The sequence below is a fragment of the Erithacus rubecula genome, assembly GCF_903797595.1.
Source record: "Erithacus rubecula genome assembly, chromosome: 3".
Classification (NCBI taxonomy): Eukaryota; Metazoa; Chordata; class Aves; order Passeriformes; family Muscicapidae; genus Erithacus; species Erithacus rubecula.
In genome coordinates, this window is record NC_136689.1 from 108,947,385 (window position 1) to 108,968,781 (window position 21,397).

At 39.1% G+C, this 21,397-nt stretch overlaps 1 protein-coding gene across 1 annotated transcript in view; it reads right to left on the reverse strand.

Moving 5' to 3' along the window:
* The window catches only part of PCMTD1 (protein-L-isoaspartate (D-aspartate) O-methyltransferase domain containing 1), a 40,794-nt gene extending 19,544 nt beyond the window's left edge, over positions 1-21,250 (reverse strand). Inside the window, exons 1-2 of the mRNA XM_079299863.1 lie at positions 21,111-21,250; positions 3,665-4,087 (exon numbers count right to left, since the gene is read on the reverse strand). Coding sequence (XP_079155989.1) covers positions 3,665-3,971 — 307 coding nt within the window. The 5' untranslated portion in view covers positions 3,972-4,087; positions 21,111-21,250. The remainder of the gene's footprint in view (positions 1-3,664; positions 4,088-21,110) is intronic.
* Positions 21,251-21,397: the final 147 nt, after the last annotated feature.

Below are 21,397 nucleotides of genomic sequence, written 5' to 3' on the forward strand. Positions count from 1 at the left end.
GCTGACTACACTGAAGTCACTCTGAGCAAATTCTTTTTCTAAATACTACTTGCTTGGAATTCAACAAATAAAAATTATAATTTAGTCTGTATTTCGATACTTAGATTTTGAAGCTTTCTTATGGCCAACTTCATCTTTTAACAATTTAGAGATTGGGGATTATATCCCTTAGCCACATATGCTCTTCCATTTTGCAGGTTGCAAAATCATAAATTTGTTCCTGATTCAGTTATAAATAATAACTAATTTCCACCTAGAACAGTGAAATAGCCCACACATCACGTTCACTCATCACAATCCCATCACAACTGTATTGCTTTCCTGTGATCAAACCCAAGTATAATTTCAAGTCAAACTGTGTGCCAAAAGGTAATGCTGTATTTCAGGAACAAGAAGAAATCATGAGACAGTATTATGAGGATTATCCACATCAAGGAGGAATCTGAATCAGACAGTCACATTTGCTGTAAGGATTCTAAATTTAACATGCACTCATAGCCCAGGGTCTTTAGTCATTGGAGCATAGAATTGAAAAAGAGAGAGGGAAGGGGAAGACAGAAAGTAAACATCAATAAGATTAGACAAAACTTATATTTATATCCTCTACTGCATTCTAAATCTTTCCTAAATATTTAGCTCCATGATGTTTCTCCAGTGAAACAGAATTGAATTTGTCTTTTCTAGGACACAGATAAGAGAGGTTTTGTTTAACTGCAACAAAAGTATAGCATATAGCTATGTACCATTAACCTGATCAGTAACTGCATCTCTTAACATAATTTAGAGCATTTTCTGCTGGATGAAATAAAAGCAATCCACTAGGTTACCACTGGCAGTGCCTGTAAGACCTCTCTGATTGCAGGCAAGAGGTAGCTATCATCCAAGGGATGTTCTTAGAACCTGTGAGAACATTTACCTCCTGCTGACATTCATTTTTACTGTAAATTCATTTTATTATTGGTCACTTTAAGAAAAGCATTGGCACAGGAAACCCCTTTCTAGCTGTTTACCTATATATTCTCTTGCACCATAATAGCCTATGATGTTTCTAACAGTTCTACAGCACACAGCAGCATTCAAGGTATGTTTTCTTTATCTAAAAACTAGCCAAAATTCCTTTAATCGCATAATTTAAAGTAAATTAAAAACGCATCAACTTCACATGTACATAAAAATAAATCAACTTCACACGTTCATTCCTTCAAGTCCCTAACTTTGAAAGCAACTAAACCATCTTTCAAGTGTAAGTTGCTCCAAAAACTGGAAATTGTAACTATGAATGCAGAACACTACCACATCATCATACACCACAGTATCTGTAATTTAAGTGGAAAGATGAGAAACGTGTTCTCTTCTTTCACTGGGAAAGTCATAGCTGGACATGTAAGCAGAGTCAGCTATTCTAAAAATGTGAAACCAACTTCACTACCACTCTCTGGCCTCCTTCAGCATAATGAAATAGCAATTCCTCCACCTAGTCAAAACTTCATTTACGTTTTAACAGTACCAGCAACAGTTAATTTAATCTCTGTGGATTGGTGTGTGGTCTTTTTAGTATGTTGCTATACTTAGAAGTGATCATAGTTTCAAATTATTTGATAATTTAAGCTAGTCATTTTGACACTGCCAATGTGGCAGAAGCATTACTCACTACATTGTCAAATTGAAAGATAACCCAGCTCCTGTCAAAACCCTCATGGTTCTGCTCCTCACTGCAGTGTATGCTGAAAATGGTTTGAAAAAAAGTGAGCTTTTAAAAATGAATATGGTTTATTTGTCAGAAAATGACATCTGTTTATTTTAATTTGTTAAAGCAACTGTTCCCTGGTTTAAAACAAACACTAAAGCAGAATTATTATATGTAACTAGTTTTATCAGAGGAGCATAGTAAGAAAATAAAGGCACATAAATTGCATTTATATGTTCTGTGCCTCAGCCTAGAACTCAAAACACATTACAACATTAAGACTTTGGTAACAGGGTACAGTTTCCAAACCAAGGGAAATCTTCTTCTGTAAGTAGCTGGGCAGCTGCTGCTCAAGCCCTGCTAAGGACTATCAGCACCTGAGCTGCCTTTCTGGGAACATCTGTAGGGTAACTGTGCTCCTCAAGGGCTGTCAGCCAACCTCAGCCTCTGTAGAAGACAAATCTTTTCCTGCTTAATTCCTTCAACTCTGCATACACTGCTCTGAAGGATACAAATTCTGCTTGATGCCAAGAGGTCAAACCCAGGAACACTGAGCAGCTACTCGAACTTGGTTAAGTAGAGATACAAATGCAATATACAGAATCAAGTGCAATAAACACAAATTTCTTTTTTTTTAACATAATAGTTAAGGAAGAATAACAAAGTAACAAAGCTTTCCACAAGACAAATCAAAAAGTACCATTAGTCGCTACCCTGAAGAAACATTTTAAAGAAAAAATGCTGCAATATTTACTAAATATTTTAATAATGAACTTAAAATATTACAACGCAATTTAAAATATCTACTCTCAATCAGAAGCACTTCCAAACAGAGAAAAGAAACTCTCTAAGAGTAGATAACTTTACCTTATTTTTACCTCTGAATGACCATAATTCCTTTTTCCACAAAACAGTGGAATCTTTTATTTATTAGTATTTATTAGAACAAACAATACTGCAGATACCAACAAATGACGTTTTTATGCACTATTAGCCATAATTTGTTCCTTCCAATATATAAGAGCTCATGATAGAAAGTAACTAAATTAATTGAAAATAAAAAGGCTACTAACACCTTAGTTTTGTATATAAATAAATTTAAGCAAAATCTGTGTATTACCTGTCAGCAAGATTTCTGCAACCAAAGAAAAACTGCATGCAATATGGTCAAGAAAACTGTATCTACGACAAATACACATTAAAATAACTACAGCTGTTTTACACAATAAAATTATTTGTAAAAAAAAATTAGTTTGCTCTATAATCTATATGCTGGGCATGAGCAGATTAATGCAATTTTCTCTCCAGGTATTAAAATTCAATTTAGGCAACTATATTTAGTTCCATCTTTTTTTATATAGGAAAGGTATTTGAAAACAAGAAAAAACACAGTGCTACTATGGTAAAATTCTTTAAAAAACTGACAGACCTGATTAAAATGTCTCATCAGTCAAAATCCCAAAATTTTCTCACTAAAAAACTGATGAAATTTATTTTAAAGTAACTGTTTGCATACTGACACAGATTTCTTTTTCAGTTAAGTTTCTTCAAGAGAATCAGCCTCTACAATTTAGATTTTCTTTTCCATAAACTGAAGATCAAAACCTATAGTAAAGGCACAAAGAGTGCAAATGCAGATGAAAATTTTAGTCTTCAAAAGTTGTTCTACTCTACCTTTCTTTTAAAGAACAATAAGGATTGTTTCCTTCCAAATGAGAATTTTAGACTACAGAATGCAGGAAAAATTGCCTCTTCCAAAACATCCATGAAATCTCACCAAACTACAGCATCAGAGAACTCCTTGTAAATAATAAACAATATTTTAACAATACATCCCAAACAGACAGCCTTATATATGGTACTGTCAGTGTTAAAGAAGTAACAGTAAGGTTTTACAGGGCTTGCATAATCTTTTGAAATATGCAAACCCACTATACTTGAATAAAAATGTTCAGGTTACCTAATATTAATAATTACCTAATATCAATCCCACCATTGTACTCAAGTATCCGGTTCCGCTACCCAGATTTAAAAAAGACAATCCAGGCTGAAGTTTCAGTGCTTCCATGACTTCTGAATAAATGCAAGGTGCTGACAGGTGTATATTTCCATGCTTCCAGGCCAAGTCTTTGTAAGCATTGTCCCTGTATCCTTCCAGATAATAATCACCACGATCAATTGCTCTGAAGGCTTGCTCCACACTCTCGGTGCGAATGTACTGAGCTTCTTTCAAGTTATCAATTAAGTCATCGTTGTCTTCTCCAGCACTCACAGCTCCTCCCATGCTGAACTTCTGTGGTAATTCAATTAGTTTGCAAAATACATTAGGAGGAGAGTTTTCCCAAAAGTATATGTATGTAATGGAGTCTCAGCTGTTCAGAAGGACATCACAAGTTAATCCTGCAAAACAGATACATTTACATAACTTGAGTTTCAAAAGACAAAGAAATTCACAATTATTAGCAGCCAATGAAATACTGTTAGCACTGGGTAATTTTATGAAGTAGAACTAAGAGTCAGGACAGCTAGTATTCAATCAAAATTCTGCCCCTCAGATTTGAACTCAGAGCTGAGAAACATTAATATGTCAACATAGGCTATCTACATTATGCAAACCCTTATGCTGTGCTCCTTGCTAGACACTGCAAACACTACAGTGCTAAGAACCCATCACTCATGCTTATATATTTGAGGGGACATGGATGGGACAGCAGCTGCCCTTGGGTGAGTTCTAGTCCCATCCTGAGAACTAAGTGTCCAATAACAGTTGGAGCATGTACCAACTTAGCTGATTTTGAAAGAAAATTGGTTTCCATGGTCTAAGATCACTCCATGGGGGAAACAAAGCCCAGTAAGGGATGATGTCCAGGAGATGCTTAAGATGTTTACTTTTGAGCCAAAACTAAATACTAGTGCAGATACAATGGCACACTGGTCCCTTCTGGAATCAAAACAGGAAAGCCCAGAAAGTATCTAAGCATTTCCTAATGCCTGCCATATTCACTAGAGGAATAAAAAGTTCTTAAGTACCTAGAAATTTTTAACAGCTTGCCAGCTCCTAAGTTCTACACAGAAGACTGCAGTAAGTCAAACTTCAAAATAATTCCTTCAGATCTGTATTTTATCTGCAGTTATTTCATTATGAATTACTAAACTCAAAATCCAGATGTTAACATTTCTAATGCTGCATGAATTACCAGTAAAATAGCAATAGAAGACTAGGAGACAGAAAAACAAAAGTTTAACATACCATTTCTAGGTGAACAGAGTACACAGTGAGTATCAGAATAACACTGATAAAACACTGAAATTCTAGTTGTTGTTCAGTAGTGTTTAACCTAAGCCAAGGACTTTTCCATTTCCTACACTTTGCAGTGAGCAAATACACAAGAAGCCAGGAGGGAGCATGGCCAGGACAGCTGATCTGGCCAAAGGGCTATTCCATACCATAGGACATTATGACCAATATATAAACTGAAGGGAGTTTACTGGGGAGGGGGGTGGAATGTTCAGGGCTGTTAAAGCTCTGGTAAATCAGTCTAAACAATGGCTGTTCACCATTCAGCTGTGTGCTTCCCTCTGAAGCAAAACCAATTCCTGCTAACATTCAGGAGTGGAAAGAAGTAAAAAGTCACTGCATGTAATTATCCAGCAACAAATCCTTTGATTAAGTAGAAAAAACACCTTAGTGTGTATCCAACTGCATGGGAATATTTCTTTCTACTTGTGAAAAAACTACAGGACAACTTAGATAACAAGAAACCTGAGAGAGTATAGTTTATAAAAAGTTTATAAAAGGTTTATAAAAGTTTATAAAAATATTTCACCCCTACTTGTTTGTCTGAACTTACACTACACCTTGAAGGTTCAATGAATCAAATGATGATACTTAAGTTAAATAATCTACAGTGAACAAAGCAATATTTTTGGCCTTCTTTCATACTAAAATGTTTATTATTATCTTGAGATACGTTTGGAAATAAATTGAACTAAAGCTACAAAAATAAGAACTGAGTTTCCTAAACACTTAATTCAGCTGCTACATTTGAGAAACAGGAATTCCGCTTTCAGCTCTTCCTACGGGGTGCATGCACCGCCTCACACCAGCAGATGGAGAACTCGGCTAGCCATCAGCAGCGCACCAGCAAACATGTAGAGCCCGGGGATGGGAAAACCTAGAGCTTCAGCATTTCCATCAAGAGTATTCACTCCATGCACATATCATCTATTTCCCATAAACAATGGTTCTCTAATTTTCAACACTCACAGCATGAAACAGAATTATTTTAGGAATTTGGCAATTTTGTATTCTTGGCATCATATGATGGCTCAAGTTATTGCAGTATCACAAGACTTTCTACTGATGACACCCACCAAGTGTCTCAGCTTCAACAATCACAGAAAATCTCAAAGGCAAGAACAGAAAAGGTGCAGTCGACACCACAACATTGAGGGAAATAGAGGGGCAGAGAAATGGAGTCTCCTGTCAAGAATGGGACACAGCAGAACAGCATGGCTGTTTGGCAGTGCAGTTCAAGGCTACATCTCATTCTGGACACATGGCCCCTGTCCGAAGCAGGTGACATTAGGTATTTGACAGAGATGGCCTTTGCTTTTTAGGCATCTTGTTTTGGTTTGCTTTCACTAAGTCATCTATGGTACTCTACTCTCCACTTCACAGCTACAGGTAAGCAAAAATGCTGCTCAAGTGGAAAATATTTTTGTTCAAAAACAAAGAATGTCCTAGGAAGTGAAAGAGATAGATGTTTTCGTGAGAAGTTGCCTCTTGTGCTGCAGAGAAATACTTTTTGATAGTTCACTTTCCTCCAATGATTTCATGTTCAAACTTTTGTTTATGAAGTAAAACTACTACTAGAAGAGATGATAGCTATTTTAAAGACACAAAAGAAAATGCCTCAGAAGCCATTTTAGCACAGCTGGAGAAAAAAGGCAAGTTAGCCAAATCCTCCTTGTGACAGTTGACCCAGGACCCAGATAAAAACAGCAGAGTATACTATAAAACTTTGTACACAGCTGAATGCTCACCAGAAAACATCCTGTTAAGCTCCCCGATATTAAAACTGAAGCATACACAGCTCACAAAGAGCACAAGCAGCATTCTGCTATTACACTATGAAGTATAACAACTTCACAAGAAAGATGAAGGTTTGCTAATTAACAAAATACAGCTATTGCTTTTAGCCTTAGGAATCTCTGGAATACAGAAGACAACAGAAATTACAGTGCAGGAGTTAAAATTTTAATATTGTCCTGATAAAAAACCCACTGCAATTAAAATAATCTTCATTTCTCATTTCTGCACTACTCATGAATTTATTTTCAGAAGTTGGAACCCAAGTTTCTCATATTCACAATAAAAATGAAATGGAAACACTTTCCAATTTCTGTAACAATGCACATAACTGTATAACACCACCTCTGACCTGTTTCTGACCTAACTCATAACCAATTTCAGTGAAATACCCTACATAATTTCTGGCTGGTTTTTTGATGGTTTGGGGGTTTTTTGGGGGGGTTTTGTGGTTTGTTTTTTTTTGGCTGTTTTTGCTTTTTTTGTTGGTTTTTTTAATATTTTCACATTAACTGTGAGACACATCACATTGGCTATGTGGCTAAGAGGTGATGACAATTTGAGTGCATTTTAATTCTTCACTGTTTTATAAGGTATGCAAAACTCTTAGCTGAGAAGTTAGTAACAAATTATAAGGTTAAACAAATTTTTTTCCAAGTTTTGCATGTTTCAGAATTTCTACAAATATATTTGTACATCAAGTTAATTTCCTGGGCCACTAAGGACTTGCACACTCTCTTAAATACAATTTAAATACCATGCCAGCAAGGTATCCATTCAATTTCCCAGACAAAACCTCATTGATATTGCTAAATCCACACAGTATCAAGTATCTTAAAATTTGTACCTTGTAATACTGACACAACCTGACTCCATATAGATAATGACTCAGAAATAGAAGCTACTTAAGCCAACTAACTTGATCCTTACTTTGTTTCAAATTGAAAACAGACAATAGAATAATAAATGGAATCAGCCACACTTAAAGCCTCCTCCTCACAACTATTTTCACTAACACATCAGCTTGGAGAAACATGACACTGAATCAGGAGTATGATACACTACCTTAAACTCATACACAGAGTACAACCTTGCTTAGTCAATCCTCCCTCTCAATCCAGCAACAAGCCACTGAGCTACACACTGACATTAGGATTCATCTGTTCAGTTTCTCCAAAAAGGAATATTCTGTGACTGGCAATAGAAGGGAATTAACCATAAATGCACACACAGGTCTGAAACACTTCAGCCAAGTTAACAGTTTCGGCTTACTCATGGCAAAAATCAACAACATCACTCTAATCAGCAGAGATTTGAAGTTCCCCAGGCTACCAGTCCAGTGTAAGACCTACTCCTTTCTATCCAGACTCAATACATGACATCCCTGCAGCTGTTATGAACTCAAGATCATACTTAATCTGTCCTCATCCCATCCAATGACTCCTACAACCACAAGACTCCATTTTCAGTTAGCTGCCTTTTTCCTCCCAAGTATTATAATAGTGACTCACACAAGGAAATTCAACTTCAAACTGCAGACCTGAGCTTAAGATTTCAGCAGGAACTTTCAAACAAACAGTATGATTGATTATGATCTGAAAGGAAAAGAATAATTCTAATATTGCCTTCATCCAGAAAAGACTGGAGAAAACCAAAATATGAAGTATGTGCTGCAGCAACTGTAGTAAGTAACAGAATTAAGAATAAAATGTGGGACACACAGAGGTATTTTGGAATTAAGTCTTCCTAAACTTTTTTTAAAAATTTTTACACCTATACCTCACTGCTAAACTGATACTAACGGCAGCAAAAAGTATAAGTGCTTTGGAAACCCGACTACTAGAACTGCCTTTTCTTCCACAGCTATTTGTTTTGTCACTCCAAGCATCTATGAAAGAAGAAAACCAGTTGTTTTCAGGATATATGATGCTACTTGGTGCATTAAGGAAAACTCTGTCAAGAACACTGCACATTTTTGAAGTTTACACTCTAGACTAATCTTATTACTCCTAAACTGCTGTTCAGTGGGTCACTTCAAGAAGCTCTTCAAGTTAAACAGAAATAAGTACAAAACCAAGTAGAGTCAGCTCTCCAGTGCAGTGCACTCCACAGAGCATTCTTCAAGGTTCTTTGCAATATAGCAATGGAACAAAAAATAGACCACGGGATTAGTGTTAAGTCAAATGAATGTAAACAGCTACAACTACTGACTTAACCTGAATTGCATTGACCTACTTGGGCAGAAAATGTTTGTCAAGTCTGATGTAAGCCTAAGCCCTGATCTTCCTGTTTGAGCTTTCAACCAGTGTTTACACAAGATTCCAGATATGTGCCTGCTTTCACTCTTCCTCCACTTCCAGTCACCTGAACATGCTGAACAGCAGATACGGCACCACATTTCTCTCAAAAGAGGTTCTGAAACTTAAGGAACTACACAAATGTATGAGTAGTGACAAGCATATAAGCACATGATCAAATGAATTTAACCTTGGTAGCTACACAAGGGCATAATTTTGGACTAACTTGCTGAGTAGCTACTGAATTATTTTTTTTTAATAGAGACAGTTCACAGGAATTCGAGTTTAAAAAACAGTAAAATAACATAGAATTTTGTTAGTTGCTTTTGTGTTTTTCTCTCTTCTTTGAACTAATATACATTTCTTTCTCAGTCTATGCTGTCTCTTGTACTTAATTTGTTCTCGTCTGACATTCTATCTACCCCCTGCACCATATCAAGGACTGAATGCTGAAAAGAACATTTTTCTATACATAGCTCTGTATGCCAGACCTCTTCTCAGGTATGCTGATAAAGTCTTGAAAATTCATTACATTTTACTATAAAGTAAAGCAAAGAATCCTACATACTTTCAAGACTAAAATTTTAATGTGCAGCTTAACCCCACATCCTAACTTAGCTCTCCTTACTGCTTAAAATCCCAGGCAGCCAAATAACTTCTGCAAAGCTGAGCCTTTCAGGCCTTAGCAGCAGTTTCTTCTTCAACCACAGAAAAAAATAATTAATTGCTATAGGCATATCCATGATTACCTCTCAACAGGTTGTATGTATACCTTTATGACTGAGTGAATGCTAGGTCTGCCCTGATTCTAAGTACCATACAGTACACCATCAACTGCAGACTTCAAAATAATGAATACTATTGCTTCTGTACCCACAACAGTCCAAAACATTTCCTGTTGCTTAGTTGTAAGACATTGTGCAAAATGCTCTCGTCAATGGGGAGCCTAATGTGATTTAGTGACCTTTCAAAGTTTCATTAAAGATCTCCTAAGCAAAGGATATCAGTTTAACCCAATGTCTAACATGTAGAAGATCCCCTATCCTTCCTCTAATACTAGTGTCCATGACAGAACCTGGCAGTCAGCACATTTTGTAAAGGTCTCAGCTCCTGAGAGGTGTGCCTACAGCTCTGTCTATTCCCAGGCCACAACTATTTTTAGTTTGTCCAGTATAAACTAGCCAAGGAGCTTTATCACAGACTGGTTGGGAGAAAAGGGAAAGTTGAAAAGCTTCTCTCAAGGGTCTAACAGACGCAGAGAAACAGGAGGTACCAGGTAATAGCAGCTTGTTCACTGCCTAAAATATCAAGACTTTGTGGGAGATATGGATCGATGATGATTAATACATAGAGATGTCTGATACTCACTGCGCCTCCCTCAGGCACCTGTTTTGCATTTCACAAACTGCTGTCTGTGCACATAGTTCACAAATTAGTGAGCTACAGAGTGACCAGGCTGTAAAACCCACTGCCACAATACATAGCTTTGTAGAAGAATATTTAACAGAGTATTCACTTCAAGCAGATTCATATAAGCCATAATAGGCAAATGTTAAGAATCAGAAGAGCTGTAGAGTGATGTCTAAAAAGAACTGGTTCTGGTATATCTAATTCTGTTTAGCCTGAAAAGGCAAAAGACATAAAAGTGACAAAAACATTTCTGCAAATTTCAATATTGTAATCACTTTCCATCTAAGATACCTAGAAATATACATAAAGAAGAAGTGAAACTGCCAACATTTTTAAAACAAAATTTGTGTCTCTTAATGAAAGAAAATGGTTAATAATTTTGTTTGGGTTACAAGAACAAAAATGATGCTCCTTTACTGGGAGTAACCTTCAGAGAGCAACCATTTAACAACTGGGGGATGGGAAAGGAGAATCCTCTTTTATACTGAAAAACAAACTAGGTTTTTAACAAGAACCAAAATATACTTTCCTAGCCTTTTACCATAAAAGTTATAGTTCTTAAGCAGATCAAGTCACACTTCATATAACTTTGACTAGGCAAAATGTGGCCCATGACAAAATTTTCACTATTTCAACCAGTACTAAAGTTCAAAAACTTACTGCACATAAACATTTCAAATTATTTAAATAACTCATTTCCAGCAGCAACAGAACAACATATGCCTGTTGCCTTTAGCAAAAGAAAACAGAAATGAGGTCAAGTGTAAAAATAGAAGATAGTTGCATTCCTGACACTTGAAACTTCATCTTGGAGCTATGCATGTACTTCAGTGTCTACGAAAAAAAAAAAAAAAACCAAACCAAACCAAACAAAAAAAAAAAAAAAAAAAAACCAAAACCAAACCCAGGCCCAATAAAAAACAAAAATATCAAACAACTTTACCAACCTCCAAGTACACTAAAATGTTTGGCTTCTGATCTTCACAAATGTATCTAAGAGCTTCAAAATAGCGCACGATTATCACAGCATAAATAAATACTTTATTACCATGATTTTTTTTTCACAGCCTGAGAATCTCAACTTTTATTTATGAATCCTCTTCTTATGGGATGCTAAATAAATACAATTTAAGGAAAAAATAAATCCCAATTCTTTTTTGCTTGATCCTTAAAACAGTACAGTGCAATACAAGAGTATGTTTGAGAAGTCATTTTATGACTTAGTCCTGTAATTCTTAAGAGGGAAGAATGATTAAAGCCCACTCCTGAACCTCAGAACCATGAAACAAAATTCTTTCACTGATGCAATCTTCCAGAAGCATCACACTGCAATTATTTTTTTTCAAATGTAACTTATTTACTAACACTTGCACACTGAGTTAATTTTATCTTGTCAAAGAAAGCAACAAGCCCACTTTCTTTCTTTTAACCCCCAAATCCTGCATATCCAAAAGCTTTAGGGATCCTTACCATAATTTGTCTCAGTCTCCACACATACCATAACTCCATGAACAGTACAACCTAAAATGATGCGACTTTGTTCATAAATCTCTACTACTTAAGATTTTCAATGCTCACTTTATATAAAACAGAGATCAACTTTCCTGTCATGGTGCTAACCAAAAGAAAGTGATGACTTATCAAAACTTTCAAAACATATGAATCAAGCCTGAACTAATCTGCATTAAAATTCTAACAAAAATACTCTAGTCATCCAGGGGGAAAAAAATCAACACTTTAGTTTACAATATAGAAGGTTACAGCATTAATATTCTTATCAAAGTCTGTTTCACAAAGCTTCATGCAAATATTCCCCCTACTTTGAGGTAACATTTCAGAGTATTGATTTTGTAAAAGCACCACTTTAATTTATGCCTCTGTGGCCAGTCAGTACCTTCTACCTTAAATTTTCCACAGGGCTTGCAAACGATTAAACAAATTATTTGCCCGCACATATCAAAGTTAACCTTGTTGGGTTATGTGATAAAAAGCTATTCTGCACACAAAGAAGTGGAGATGAACTTACGAGTGGGGGAAACTCACGGGGCAATACCCTGATCCAGGCTACCATCAGCTCTCTCCACACTCCCACCAGCACCATGCCTCTCCAAGGCATTTCTCTGATCCAAAGCTGTGACTCTTACAGAGCTACAAAAGTTACCACAGAGTGCCGGGAAAGGGATCTGGGGATAGCTCAAGTCCTTTAAGGGGATCCTTGGGGGAAAGGGAGAAAAAAATAAAATCTATGATTAGGGGAGAAACAAGCCTGGGAAAGCCAGAGCTATGGTGGACAGGTCACCTGTGAGCAGGTTGCAGGTCAGTACATGCATCCAGCTGTGCCCTCCCTATCCTATGAGGCTATTAATCTCTTTCTGCAACTTTCTCTTGGGCCTCTGTTTGCTTCCCATGTGCATCTACAAGACACGGAGTCAGATCACAGGTTACAAAGGCTGGTGGGTCCGTGGTGCCAGCAAAGCAGGGCGTGAGCTTCTGTAGGTGCGGGTGTAATCACACAGAGTACCAACCTGGACTGGCCAGCAAACCTGCAGAGTGGCCTTGGAACTGGGAGGGACACACTGGCTGAGTGAGGCAGCTGAGGGAGCTGCCTGCTGGAGGAAGAAAATGGGGCCCAAGGTGAGCTGCTAGACAATCTGTGGTATTTGGAATTGGCAGCTGAGCATGTGCACATGTTTAAAAGGCAATGGGGCATAAACAGACTGAAGAGCTCCAGGGTAGAATGAGTGCCTAAATCCAGTACCTTGGAAAGATTCATAATATACACACAGGTTTGCAGACATTCAACTTGGCAATCCAGAAAGAGTAACAGCATGAGGCCACTGATGCTGTTTATGCTTGCATTAGTGCCATCTCCTGTGTTGGCGTGGTGGCAAATTATATACATACGTGCTGAGTATGTGTTTGCTTGCTACTGAGAATACATGCTTAGCCTCACACCTCACAGCACCTGAGGCCACAGACACCTCAACTGAAAACCAGAAATACTTGGCCTTCTCTAAAAGCAAACTAAAGTACATAAGCACATTTTAAACTTGAAAATGTTTCTGAATTACTGGTTTTCTTTGTCTTCAGGTATGAATCAAGTACTGCTGTAAACGTTGCTCCAAAATTATAACTTTCTTACAATGGCAGATGTCATCTGGAAAGGATTTGGAGCATTTCTGAAAGCTCCAGTAACCATTCCAAGATATTCATGCAAATACTTCAGCAAAAAATGGAAGCTGAGAAGCTTTCGTCATTGCCTATATAGCAGCTGTGCACTTGCACAGCTCAAGATAATCATCATTCCTACCATCTTACTGTATCAGGTTTTTGCAGTCATACAAAGCACATGGTTTTCACCTGACAGAAGTGTAGTTTACAGATGTAACACAAGAGGCTGCTACACTCACACAACCTGATGTAGTTATATCACGGACAACTCCAGTTTATCGAGAGCATGCCAGAATGGAGAAGTCAAATTTTACACTGACTTTTTCTGACAACTGAATTACTTCAGAAAACATCACAGAATCTCAGGAAACTTGGCAGTAATGAGTCTTAGTCATGATGAATGCATAATTAACTGAAGCAAATAACAGGAGACTAAGGCCTATGGGATTTTATAATACTGCAGATGTTAGCTCAGCAGAAATCAAAAACTCAGCAGCTTGACTCTTCTGTGTCTTTCCACTTTCACTGACCTTCTGACCGCAATAATGTCAAATTTAGAGTTTCTTGAAAGAAGAACAAAGAAAAGCTTAACAAACTGGACTAAACTGAATGGAAGGAAAACCGCAGCTCAGTCTCAAAAGGGAAGAGGAGACAGTTTTGCAAATAAAAGAGCAAAATCACATGCCCAGCAGAAGAGCCAGCAAAATCCCATCCACCAGAATCCAACAAGAGCAACAAGAGTGAACAAGAACTTCTTGAGTCTCAGGCAAAGATTTTCAAACGAAAATCATATCCTATAATGGCTAAGTGATGTACCAGTAGAAATACAGCATTCCTGATTACTTATTAGCACTGCAGAAATATTAACCATTTGTCAAAATTATGCATCTCCTTTAGCAACTGCTTTGGAGTTCAGTCTTTCAGCAATGATGACTTGCATTCATTTCAGTCCTATCAAGCAAAAACAACTGTTCTGAAAACATGAATAAGAGAATAGTGGCTCTCACAATCACCTCTTTTTTTGACTTTGATATACAGACCATGATATAACAGCACAGTCATCCTGACAGGGTTGAACAGTATTACTTGGCTCTTTATTTTATTTGTCAAGAAAGTTGCATGGTAATTCCCAAATATCTGCTAAAAACACTTGCTATAGAAATAAAGAATTCTCAAAATAGTAATCACTTCTCATTTTCTGACAACCACATCGTTCCAATTCTTCTTTCAATGTTAAAACAACCACTTATAGGAATCAAGCCTTTTGTCTGGGACAGGGATGCCACAGGCATATCAATTGCTGACTGTTCACTAGCTAGTGATTCACTAGCTATTACTATAAACAATTCCAATTACTATCACTTCACTTACAAAAACTACACAGTGACACAGAAATCTTTTGGAGAGGCAGATTTGTCTCTTTGTAAAATATGAGCAAATAATTAAGACATCACCTCTGAGATGATCTCTTTGAAATCTAGCTCCCTTTCACTCCTGAAGACAACTCATAATTCTATTTGTTTTGCTGGAAAATGGTACCAATACATGCTTTTATTGTTATACTCCCTTTGTGCTACAATATTACTGCATACTGCCTTTCACTACATCTTAAACTAGTATTTTAGAAAACTGATTTGACTCTAACTCTTACTACTAAATCTAAGAAGACATTTGTAGACATCAGCTGGAAAGAAGAAATTCTTCCCAGTGACAGATGCCTCCTGGAGGAACATTATCCAGTATTACAAAGTTGTCAGTATTCATCCTGAAAATAGTTTTCAAGATTGCTTAATTTGCCATTAGAAATATGCACCTATCACTTAAGACTTTAACAAGCCAATTGTTAAAAAAAAAAGGAAGAAATAATTATGATTACTGACAGCTTTAATAAGACTTATCTATTTAGAAATTATGCAAAGAAAAGGTTTTGTAATAAAAACATCAAGCTTCTGCTACTTGTGATGTGACTTGAGTACTCAAACACAGACCTCTAGTGCTATTTTAGGTGCTCATGCTAGCTATTGGCTACTTGGCTGGTGCTACAGCAACAATTAGTGTCTAAATAAAACAGAAAACCCTTCTGCCCACATCCTGTCTTTGCTTCTCTGCAAGTAAGTCAGAGGAGCTGATCTTTCTGTGCAACTTAGGACTGGCTTTGAAAGGAACCTAACAGTTGGGACTGGAAAAGCCACTAGATAAAAGGCACCATTGGCCAAGAGACACCAAAAGAGCAAACCTGGAGACACTGACTTGCAACCAGTTTGTAATCACCAGGTTCCAAAAACACACAGAAAAGAGATCCTGTTTGCATTCTCTACACTGCCACAGAATTGGCTGGTTGTGCACATGTTCGTCTCTAAACACCCCATCTCCAATAAAGCATGTATGTCATCAACCAAGACAAGAGCTCTCTTCTCTAACTGCTCAGCTACTTCTACTTCAGATTTATACTGTCTGCCATCTTTCTTTTTTTAATATTTCAAATAATGCAGACCTTCAGTAAATCCTCCCATATCTAGCAGCTCCATGCTGACAACTCTGATGCCCTGAGGCACCTCCACATAAATGTCTTTCATTCAAGATTAAAAATATCTCATGTCACTATCAAACCACTTGATGTAAGCCTGTTACCTTTTAAACCTGATTTTAAAGTTTTGTTGTCAAATTCTGAATTGTTTCTTTATACAAGTTTTTCAGCATTAATTCAAATTGTACTCTTTTACACCTTAGAAACACAGCAAGCCCAACTTTGTTTTGCAACTGTAAGCTGAGTAAATGCTACTTTGAGAAAATCAAGTGAAACACAATACTTGAGAGGGTTTCCAAACCTCACCTGTTATGTCACCTTAACAACACTTAGAGTATCTTAAAATCTCAAATTGCATGCAATTTACAGAGCTCAATACTCAACACTTGTAAAAGCAAGATTTCTGCATCCTTTCTTCACTAAATATTAACAAAACTAAGCCAGAGCTCCAAAATTAACCTTCATTAAATGCATTTTCTAAGCAACAGGCTCCAAGCATTTTTCTGCCTCAAGACAGCCCCTCTATGAAGAAAAATTTCACAGTAATTCCCCACTCTAGAATTTCACCATAGGAGAATACACCAGAATCTGTAGCCTGTCTCTTAGGGCTGTGGAGTTTGTATTTTTTGTTCATTTTAAGTGTTCTGTAATAACCACTAAACCAATGTCTTTTCTTCACAATAAAGGACAATTTATACTTTTGTGCTTCAATTTAAAGGATTGATAAAATTAATTGAGAAATATGTCACATACCAACTGCAGTCATAATGTACAAGTGAAAAAGACCCTACAGTTGTTCTCCAGATCCATTTCAAATCCTACAGGTTCCAATCATTTTTTTTCTTTCCAAAAATAAGCTTATTTGGACTAACTGCCAGTTTTAAACATCTTTGCTTACAGTTTACTTTTACTTCTTACTTCCAACATTTCCAATAAGTTTCTGATCAGAAGTAGATTCAGCAAAAATACACACACATACATTCTGTAAGTATTTTAAGTTCCTTGAGGTTAATAGCATTGTAGACTTTGCAACGCTTTCTCTGAAACATGAAGTAGGCATGACATACCAGGACAAAAAGGGCAGAAAACCAACACCACCCTCCTGAATGCCAGCCAGCTATCCTTCAACTCTGAAAAAAAATATATTCAGCATCCTAAGCTGCTATAAACTCTATCCTTTCTTCAAGGACCAGAAGTCCAGCCCAAAATTCTTAAATAACACAGCAGCAGAAACCATTTTAAGAGTCTGCATGAAGGAGGCCTGAAGGCTTTCATTAACATCCAGTGCACACAAATAAGTCCCAAAGGAATTGGAACACAGTAGTTATTTCCTGATGCTCTCATGTAATTATACCCATAATATTTGATATAACTACCACACTTCAGTCCCTATAACTCCATAAATGATGAAGTAGAACAGTGTGAACACAGTTCTGCAAAGCCAATATATTGAAAGAATTCTCCATCCAGAAAATCCACACCTGTTGGTTGGAGAGGATGAAGCACGCAGATCAACTTCTGACCCTACCTGAAGATTCCTGGAGTGCCTTAGGCTAGTCACATACCTAATTATTCATTTCCAAAACATAATTGCACATACATTCTACCCACTTTTGCTTTGAGGAGTTTACATCTTGAGTAGGTAAAATAAATGAGATTATATTAAATTATGTCTGTATTCAAGGGTGCCAAGTGCTGGAGACTTCAAGACACTTTTATTATACAGAGAGCTAATTAATCATCAGCTACAGAATATCACTTTCAGTTCAGCAGGGTAAAATAGTAGATCTGTGACATTCCTGCTGAAAATGGGAACAAAGAAGGAAATGACAAGAACAGGTATATATAAAAACACCTATTATCCAGAAAAAATTACAGGTGTTTCTCTCCATGCAACTAAGAACATCATGAGCATTACTATAATACCAAATATTTCAGAATTGCTTTTAATGTATTTATTTTGGGGAACTTGCAAAACATCTGACATAAACCTTTCTGAGACATTGCATGGGAAGATTTTATTACCTGGTTTGGGGGAGAAAAAAACAAGAATCATGCACTACAATGTCTTGCAGTAGGAATTTTGTGCTAATGTCTTAAGTTTGCCTTAAGACTTCCCCCTCAGGCAAGGTACCATGCCTGAGAAGCCTACCTTTAGCTTCAGAATACACACTTCCCATCTCAAAGTGCTTCAAGTTTACAGAAACATAACCAAGTGACTGCTCTGGTATGGTCCAGCACAGGCATGGAAAACTACAACACATGCCTGAAACAGAGGTCCTATTCTTAGGTCTTGTGTTAGGCAAAAGGAGCTGAAGGTTGGAGCAGTCACTGACAGGCAAACAGAATACTAAACAACAAAAACCATCAAACTGCCAAGATTATGATTACAAAAATGGCAAGATTTTATAATTTAAAAATAGAATACTGCAAAATTGAAACCGGCCAGTCACATATCTAAAGCACATCATGACACAGATCAGATGAAGCAAATCCAGAGGAAAGGCCAATTAGAAGCAGGAAGATTTTTACAAGAATTCTAGAATGAAGATCAGAGATTATGCAGGGAACTAACCTAACCCTGCACAGACACAGTGGTAAAATCTGGCCATCCAGGACTGTTCAGTATTACACACTTTTTTCTGTTTCTGTGATTTCATTATATTCTCCTCACTGCAGACCCCCTAACAAGATCCAATTGTATTTTCTAGCACTTCTGAGGGACACTGACTGTTGTAAAGAACATCTGGCTAAGTGTCCATCTCCAAAGCCCTCATTGTGGCTCTCTGACCTCACTCACATACTTCTAACATTCCTATCATTATATTTATTCATCCAAAGTCAGTTAAAATACCAATAGATCTGCTACACATTTTTCCACCTACACATCCAAAATACTTTTCAAACTTTCCCAACAAATCAGGCAGGAGTTCTGGAGAAGACAGCTCCATTTATCCAAGCCTGATTCCTTTCCAGAGATGGTGTGCCCAGAGTAACGTAATAGTCCTGTTGAGGGGGGGGGAAGGAAAAAAAAAAAAAAAGGTATCACAAATTATAATTCATTTGCAAGCATAATGGATTAAGGCTGAAAAGACATTTTCACCACACATTATTGTAATTAACTCTAAGCACTGGATTTTTTGCGTCTTGCATCTTAAAAAGAATTCTCTGTAACACAGAGGTCATATGGTCAAGAGGAATTGGGTACCTTCATTAATTTGCTGAAGTGCTGACTAGCCTTATTCTGGGTATTTTTTGTCTGTGTCTCGACGTTTGTTGTTCTTCATGAGAAGAAATCTCACCTTCTTGCTAAAGCCTGCATTTCAACTGTGCTTGACTTACTACTTGACAGGACTAAAAAAAATATCCCCCAGGAGAACGCTAAGTAAGTTGGCACTGGCAAGTACTGCAAGGACACAAGCATTTTCCACACACTGGAGCAATTCAGTACTTCCAATAAGAATTTGTTTTAAAACAGAAACCCTCTCACCTTTCCACCTTAGATGTTTGTTTCCATTTTTGTTATTTTGTTGGGGTTTGGTTTATTTTTTGGTTTTTGTTTGTTTTTGTTAATGACAGAGCTGCACAAAGCAGGCCCAGGCTGCTGACCGAGTATCAAATAAATGCCAAGATTCCTTCCCCCTCTGCCCTCCCTTCCCTTTCCTGCAACTTCAGAGCGAGCCGCCGACAACTGCCGAGGCAGGGGGGAGGAGGGCGGGCGGAGGGCAGAGAGACCCGCACATGCACCGCAGGTGGCCCGAGGTTTCGGGCCCCAGAGGAATCCCATTAACACCGCAGACCGCAGCTCAGCTGCAGATGTGACCCCAGGACGCCTCCTCGAGCAGATAACAACAAAGAAAACAGCCCGGAGGAGGTGGCAGCCCCGGAGCCAGTTCCTGCTCCTCCCCTTACTCTCCTCCCAGCCAAAACACAGACCACAATATAAACAGAGACAAAATGTGCGTTTATGGCAAAGCAAGGGGCAGAGGTAGATTTCTCCTTTTCCCCCGGCGGCTGCGGCCAGGAAAGCTCACCGACCGACTCGCCCTGGCTGCGCGGGCGAAAGCGAAGTTATCAAGCACTTCACACACTTTATTTATGTAAACAAAGTATCTTCCTCCCGCTGCAGCCGCACCGCCTCCTCCACTCTCAGGAGGATAAATACCCTTCATTTGCCCACGGGTTTTGGAAACAAAACAAGATGTTGTCTCACGCACCCCTCAATAATGCCTCGGCCTAGAAGACGCAGCCCCCACCTGCCCCCGAGGTTGTGAAGACTCGACAAGGAAAATAAACAAACCAAGCACAAGCAAATCCCCCCGAACGCAGGCTCCCCTTCTCCCTGCATTTCCTCAGAGGCAGAAAGCAAACGCACAGCCGTCACGGGGGGGGAGGCAGGGCGCTGAGCCGCAGCGGGGGACAAGCGCTGCCTCACCTTGCCTGCAGCACCGCCTCCCCCGCCGGGGTCCCGAGGCTGGAACCTTCTCTCGTGTCCCCGTCCTGTCACAGCTGCCCGGGCCCGCGCCAGCTGCACCAACCCCTTTTGGGCCAGAGATTATTTATTACGCAGGCGGCGTGAGGGGTGGAAAGGGTCGGGCAAAGGAGGAGGAGGAAGGAGAAGGGGCTGCCAACGGCGTACGCACGGAGCCCGTCCTGTCCCTCCCCAGGGCGAGCCCTCGCCCTGTCCCGGCTGCGCGAAAACAACCGCCCCCCCCCCATCCCCCTTACCCCGCGCCTGCGTGCGGGGCCCGCGGACAATGGGCATGGGAGCGCCTGGGCAGCCAGCGAAGGGCAGGGGCCGGAGAGCCGCATTCTCCCCCTCCCCCGCCGCAACCCAACCGTCCCGGCCGCTCGACGGGGCCTCCGCGCCGCACAGCGCGACCGGAGCGCAGTTCTGCCCACCGCCCCACAGTGCGGGATACTCACCCGTTCCGCAGCGGGCCCCGGACCCTGCGCTGGGCGGCCACCGGCGAGACCCGCCTGGGGGTGGAGGGGTGAGAACTGCAGACAGGAGAGCGCTCCGGCCGGGCGCGGGCGAACGGCCGAGCGAGCGGAGGGCGGCGCTGGGCGGCCGCGGGCCGGGGGTGTGCGGGTCGGTTCGGCGGCCGGTGCCGGTGCGAGGGCCGAGCCGGGACGGGACAGGACGGGACGTGGGAGGCGGGGCCCGACAGCTGAGAGGATGTAAACAGAGCGTCACGTGACCCCGCCCCCCG